Raw genomic sequence first — 7,500 nt, forward strand, 5'->3', positions numbered from 1 at the left:
GAAATTCTGTATCAATTATTAAAGAAATTAGCCTAAAGTTGTTAAGTAAATGACAAATAAACAATCTCTTGTGGTATGCATGAGTCCCCCACAAATAAAGACCGGGGCTGACACAGTTTTCTTTCAAGCGCTTATCATAGTGTTAGAAAACAAATGTTATAGTAAATATTAATGAAGTTGTAACAAGGCTAACAATAAATAAAGCACAGTTATGAAAAAGAACATTGAAAAGAGAATGTTAAATATAAAACAGAAATAAAAAAGCATTTAAGTAAAGAAGAGATAGCAGAAGAGAAGATTTTTACAACAGCTGACAACAAATCGGCCGCTTTGAGAGCTTCCTTCTCATAAGAGTGAAAATATGCTCGTTTAATGGAAAAACACTTAATTTCTGTGTGTCGTGTAATTTTAATCTTGTATGTCGGTAGCTCGTATAGCGAGGAATTACTGTATACAAAATTTGCCTTGTGAATGCAGTATTACTGTATGGGTGTCTCCTACATTATATATTGTTGTTTCTTCTTAGTTCCAGTGATATGTTCTTCTGAAACATCTGAAAGCTGAATTTGAAAAATGATCACTAGGAGTCTACACCTATAACATCATTTTGTATCAAGGTTTTTCTTAATTTACGTATGTTTACTAATTCACACTTGCAGCAGGACACCCCAAGTGGTCACTGTTAAAACCTCACTTCTTAAATTCAGCTTTTAGGAGTAATTTTGAAGCAGCAGATGTGATTCAAAGGGGGACATTATCTAAACAGAAATAGCTCCACAATACCTTTTGTCCTGCAGTGAAACTCTACTATTTACCAATAATCATAAGGAATAGTTGACAATCCATAAAAGAACTGTTAGACGATGTAGGGAAATTGAATGGCTACCATGTGCTGTCCGGAGTCCTAATTTAACCCCAATTGGAAGCTTCTTCACTGGGTCATTGAACAGAAGCTAACCCATGTGTTGCATCCACCAAATGTACCAGTGAAGTAATAAGAAGTGTACACTTAAAAAGTATTAAAGCAGAGTTCATTGGTAAATGGAATCTACCAAGGTAGGTTTATTGCAGTTAATGTGTTAAGGCACTGGATGCATACCGAATGTATTATCTTCATCTAAAAAAACAAAACATGTTTACTAGCTAAAATACAGTATTGGAAAATTGTTTTGTATTTTGGAACCTACTACTAAAGTAGTGAGATAAAACTGTTAATGTGGCATTCAGAGCTACAAAAACATTCTAATCTGAAACATGCATTCGTCTGCTTGCCAACCTTTTTGTTGTTGCATTTTATGTTGTTTTTTTTTGTTTTTTTTTAATTTAGAAAAACCAACAAGTATTTTTTTTTGTTTTTTGTTTCAAGCTTACTAAAGACAAAGACCGCCTGCAAGCCATGATGACACATCTGCATGTGAAATCAAGGGAGCCAAAGCCTACCCCTCAGCCTGTAAGTATTCATAAAGAACACCTGAACAGACTAATATGAGATATGAAAGGTCTTGCCAATAGTTTGTTATTGTACTAGAACTAAAGCAGTACCACATTTCATTTGACATTGCAATTGAAGCCATATGTGTAACACATATATGAAAACAGTATGCAAATAATGATCGTAAACAGTAGGCAAATACTGTAACTGAAGTTGCATTGGTTTTCATATTCCAGTGCTATCTCCGTACAGAAAGTTCAGTAGAATTATAACCATTTATGAGCATGTTTCTTATTAGTAATTCACGGAGGGAAGGGAGGGGCTAAGTCTGTCTAAGCATGACCATGTGCATTGACTCACTGTGCTCTTGATTCTGTGTCTAGTAGCTTTAGAAATCTAGATTTAGTTTTTATAGATATTGTTTCTAAAACCAACCGATTTGATTTAGAGCAGAAACCGTGTCTTTCATCTTGCAATTCAGATATTTCATTTGCCCCTCAAAGGTACAGTGCATAGTCATTGCTGCTGAACATCAATATCTGTGAATTAATTGAGCATGACTGAATTTAAATTTGTTCCCTTGCAATTTTAATCCATATATACTAATCCAGTTAAGTGAAATTGTTGGTGTTTACAAGAACTGATAACACATTGTAAAGTGCACACGGAAACAACTCATTCTGTTCTATGTATACATCTCTGAATGTTTAGTATTATTATTTTGTAATGAGGAAGGCTTTAAACTACATTTTCTTTTGAATCTTGCTATTGTAGCCAAGGTTATTTGCTGACATTTATTTAAACGTGTGTCTACTATGATTGTAATCTTCCTTCAATACACATCTTTATTTGCACAGCGACTAATTGTTTAGATTTTTTTTTTTAAATTTATTAATTTTTTTGTTTGTTTTATTCTCAGTCTGACAGCCTTAAAAGACTATATAAATATTCAACCCAGTCTTGCGGTAGAAATATCTTTGAATATTTTGGCTTCTGAATTTGTACACAGGCAGCTTTCCTTTTGTAAAGAAATCCAGTACTACCATACAGTACAACTATACTCATTTATTTAGAGCCTGTTAAACTATTACAAGTCAACAAATAACTGAGAGATGTAAATCAACAATAGGCAGTCTCTCTGAGGTTTGCCATTGTCAAATACACTGATTGTTTGGATTTGTAAATGGACTGATGTATGGCCCTTTTGAAAAAAAGATCACATTTGTATATGAAAAGTGGTTTTGTGGCAGACTGCATTTTAAATACCTTACCTGTTCACTGTTGAGTTAGGAATTCGAATTGGTTCCTGGCAGGGTGGATAGGAACAGTACATAACATACAGTAGGCTATATAGTCCAGTTTTTATTTAATTGTTTTTTGGAAAGAGAAAATTCCATGTTAATGTTGCAAAATGAAAAGCAAGCATCTTAAGGGTGCTTAAGATACCTTGAAATATTTGCATTTGCATCTAGTTTTTCATCTTTAAATAAAGGCTGTTGTAAATGCTTTGAACATATTCTGCGTGTTTATCACCACAAACAACATGGGATACAGCAAAGGTGAAGTACTGTGTTTCTTGTAAACACTACAGGATAATCATTAGCCCTCAAATCCAGTTAGGCTATCTCCTGTAAAAGAGGTCTAGAATGTGTTGGAAGGGTGAAGATCTGAACATTTTAAACAGTACCATACTTTACATAATTTGTAAGGTATCTAGAAACTTTAAAGACAAACAAAAGGTTAAAAAAGAATAAATACATTTAAACAAGTCTTATTTTACAACAAGGCCAATCAGTTTGCTGTTCTTCATTCGGTACATTGCATGTTTAAGGTGTGGTAACCTATTTATGAAGATATTTTCCAAACCTTTCTAGCTTAAGGTGTTAAGTGTTGTGTCAATAATAATGTGTGGCACAGTGACATGTTTGTATTTGTACATGTAATCATTTGGTCTGCCTTCGTTACTCATCAATATGCTTTTTTCCCCTGCAAGTATAAAGCTATTAAAAGGCAATATTCAAGATATGGCAGTTTTGAACACAAGAACAGTTTTTTTTGACCTAATACTGTACGTTGGATACTGTAGATACTCTTAATTTACAGTCCCATCTTGAAGTTTTCGTTTTTTTGTTAAGTTCATTTCAGTGTTGTTTCGTTGTGCCAGTTCAGGGATCATTTTACATCTACTCGTTTACTTTAATAGCAATTGGAAAGTACTGTCAAAAAAAAAAAAAAAAAAAAAAAAAAAAAACTGTGCACAATTTGATCAAATTGTATAAAGTAATATGTTTGTGGATATTATTAATTCCTTTTATTTTCCATTAGCTTCCGTTTGTATATCAGCAATGGTTTTTAATGCCACAGATTTTAGTGGCGCACAAAAAAAAAAATATTGCTAATTAAAATTGCACTTGAAACGAGGTTGCTTAGCCTATCATTAAAAATTCTTTTATGCCTTTTAGCAGGCTTCAACAATTCTGAAAAAAGGCTATGTGCTATCCCATTAACATAGGAGTCTGCTTGCTCTGGCTGTTAAATTATATAAATTAAATATATATATATATATATATATATCTTATATATATATATATATATATAATATATATATAAAGTTGCAATAGTATAATTGTTAAGATCATTAATACAACTTTTGGTATACATAATTAAGAAGAGTATTTTGTTTATTTTTCTGCAGCGTAGTTTGAAAGCAAGGCCAGGTAATTAGATACAATTAGCATGTAAGTCGTAATTTTTGTCGGAAGTGCTGCACACCGATCTTGTGACATGCACATTTTTGAATTGCAATGAACCCAAAGCGCTACAGAAACAAACAAAAGCCTCTTCTTATTATTGAAATAGCAGTGCTGCTGTTTTATGTTTGTATCCTGCAACATTGATTTGGTGAGTGAAAGACAATAATCCACCCTACAAAAATAACAGCAGTGGACTGTACTGAATGCAGGTGTTTTTTTTTTTACAATTGATAAGAATTGCTCCTTAAGATTGCTATGTTATTAATTAATTGCAAACTATTTAATTTAAACTTATTTATGGTTGTACTTTTTTGCAATGACTTTTAACCCTGTTACAATGTTTAACTGGGGAAAAAACATTTCTGGAAAATATAAAAGTTTGTATTGATACTGCAGTACTGGTATTTTTAAGTTCTCTTGTCTGTGAAATGAACACTATCCCAACAAGGAATATTTACAAGCCTTAGCTAACTGGGTCATGGACATAACAGTAGGCAAGGGTTAGGTGTTAAACATGGGCTTTTCACTTTCACCCGAGTCCCTCTGCCTCTATTATCAGAGAAGAAGGAATCCATTCACGGCCGAACAGAGATAGATATATATATATATATATATATATATATATATATATATATATATATATATATATATATATATATATATATAAAATAGAAAAGAGACAACTGATACCTCCAAAGCAATTGACAGCATTGACATTTCATTAATTTGTTAGCTCAGTCCACCCATGATTGTCAAAGATGATACGCCTTCTGCCTACAACCCCAGTGTTTTGCTTTCCATCCTCACAGGCTGCAGTCATGTTTAATTTGAAAACTGGGCTCCTTCGGCAAATTAGCAATTAGAACAATTTTGTGGGAATATGTATATGTGTCATTAGTTTTCCTGCAAATTAATAGTAGGAGCAAAGGTCAGGCTAAAATTTTCCACTTGACTGCAGCTTCTCTGTTGAGATTTGGCACTTTGTTTGGAATGGCCACAGCTGCTTGCAGACATAGTATACCTTTGGAGCACTCTTTTAATTAGTTTACCTTGTAGACATTATTACTAATATTCTGCCTCTCCCCTTGAAAAAAAAAAAATTACTCTTTCCACAAAATATTCCACAGACATCTTGCACCACTGTAGACTGATTACGGGGTCATTCAGATACAGCATTTAATCATTAGATCACCTCCATAAGCATCTCCTAATTAGAGTCCTTACAAAACAATTTCATCTTGTAATTAGCTGAGATTGGCTGCTTCCTCTGTAACTTATTAGTGGCAGCCCAGCGGTAGGTGCGAAGCACACTGTCATTTGTCAAGCCTGTTAAAGATTACCCTTTCTTTGCTCTTCTCCTTTTTTAATTTCCTATTGTTATGGTAACAAACATCCAAGGACTAAAAAAGGAAGTCCAGAAGTGTGGCGTATACAGCAGTGGATCAGAATGACAGTTCATTGTAGCTGTGATCTGAAAACAAAACCGTTTACTGTGATATGCTTAACAAAAAAGAGAGTTCAGCTCTCAACCGTAGTGTACAGTCACGTCAAATCAGTCTTCACCTGGGCAGTGTACTACTGCATGATGATACCAGCTGATCAGTTTGCTTTCAATCCGTTATTATGTATTTTATTGTGTTGATTGCAGCTGAATCTGGTATCCAATGCCACTCTCTCCAAAACGGCCTCTGAAACGTCACCACAGAGTTTACCTCACACCCCTACCACGCCGACTGCCCCCCTCACTTCCATCAACCAGGGACTTTCAGTAATCACACCAACGAGCATGCACAGCGCGGGACCATACAGAAGGCGATATTCAGAGAAATACAATATGCCCATCTCTCCAGGTACTACTTCATCATTTTACAAAAGTCATGTCTTTTTTTTTTTTTTTTTTTAAACAGCAATAGTGAAAACCTCAACAAGACCAAAACGGTGCTTTAAATGCTCAACCATACCATTTATTTAGTATATATTCTGATTAAGAAAAAAAAAGTATGAACAAGCCTTAAAATGTTAAATATACAGAAATGTCAAGGATTCTCAGTGGCTTATCCAGAGTGCAGGCTGTCAAGTGAGGCCGCTAATTGAGCTTCAATCCTCGTGATTGGTTGAACTAGTGAGGCATCATTGAAACTATGCATTTTAAAGTGGGCTGAAAAACAAGTAAAATGTCTGCAGAATAACAAGATGAAAGTTTGAAAATGTCTTTAACACGTCTGTATAGTTTCCAATGTTAATAAAAGTTGATACTAAGAATATATAGGCTGCAGTGGTGTTACTTGTATGCCCTTTATTGACAAGTTATAATATATTTGTAGTAGATATACTGTGGCATCAGTTCCATAGTTAAGTATTAGAGCAATTTATTAAGATTTATTCAGACTATACAGGAGTGTGAATTTGTATGTGTTACGTGGTTTTCGGATTAAGTCACATGGTATTTAAATATTATATCATTGTTAACAGATCTTTCACAGAACAAAGAGTTTTACATGAATGCTGAAGTGAGACCTCCATTTACATATGCTTCCTTAATAAGACAGGTAAGAAAATTGATATTTTGTATGTCCATAGGTTGCATATTGTTCCCAGTATGTTTAGCCATGCACAGCTGTGCGTGTGTGTGTTATACACTGTATGTATTACTTACACAACCGCAGTAGATGAAATGAACCCTTACCATATCCAAATGAGCAAAGGAATGTTACGAACTAAAATTGCAATATATAACAATTGCTTTTGATTAAGCATTACAATAGAATGTGATTATTATGAAATTCATTTCACACAACAGTGGGAATGAACCTGTTTTAAAGATGGCAAGTCAATTATCACAAGCTGCAGTAATCTCTACTCTCTTGAATTAATCTGAGCTCTAAATAATTACTCGGCTTTAATCTGGTTGTGAAATGTTTTAGGTTTTCTTCATTAAGTAGGAAAATGTAAAATGTATTTTAATCTGCTTAGCATTACAGACAAATTGAAGCACCCAGTAAGAAAATACAACTGCATGGTTATTGGCCTTTGCATTTGCAACTAACATTGATTTGGAATTAATCCTGGTTTACATTTATATTTTGTATGTTGCTTTGCACACATGATTAATTTCCGTTGTATGGGCAAACATGTACATATTCTTTAATTTCCAGGGAATTCTTGAATCTCCTGAAAAGCAGCTAACACTAAATGAAATCTACAACTGGTTCACGCGAATGTTTGCATATTTCAGGCGCAATGCAGCAACGTGGAAGGTAATTAAAATGTTACGATTAAACTTTGAGGAAGATTCATATTTTCTGTGATTTATTA

At 33.8% G+C, this 7,500-nt stretch overlaps 1 protein-coding gene across 10 annotated transcripts in view; it reads left to right on the forward strand.

Moving 5' to 3' along the window:
* Window positions 1-7,500, forward strand: part of LOC121328851 (forkhead box protein P1-like) — a 169,245-nt gene that overhangs the window by 148,223 nt on the left and 13,522 nt on the right. For all 10 annotated transcript variants that reach the window (XM_041273972.1, XM_041273969.1, XM_041273962.1 and 7 more), the window contains 4 exons: window positions 1,367-1,450; window positions 5,834-6,035; window positions 6,658-6,734; window positions 7,341-7,442. In XM_041273972.1, the coding sequence (XP_041129906.1) occupies window positions 1,367-1,450; window positions 5,834-6,035; window positions 6,658-6,734; window positions 7,341-7,442 (465 nt within the window). The remainder of the gene's footprint in view (window positions 1-1,366; window positions 1,451-5,833; window positions 6,036-6,657; window positions 6,735-7,340; window positions 7,443-7,500) is intronic.

This window comes from Polyodon spathula, chromosome 16 (assembly GCF_017654505.1).
Source record: "Polyodon spathula isolate WHYD16114869_AA chromosome 16, ASM1765450v1, whole genome shotgun sequence".
Taxonomy (NCBI): domain Eukaryota; kingdom Metazoa; phylum Chordata; class Actinopteri; order Acipenseriformes; family Polyodontidae; genus Polyodon; species Polyodon spathula.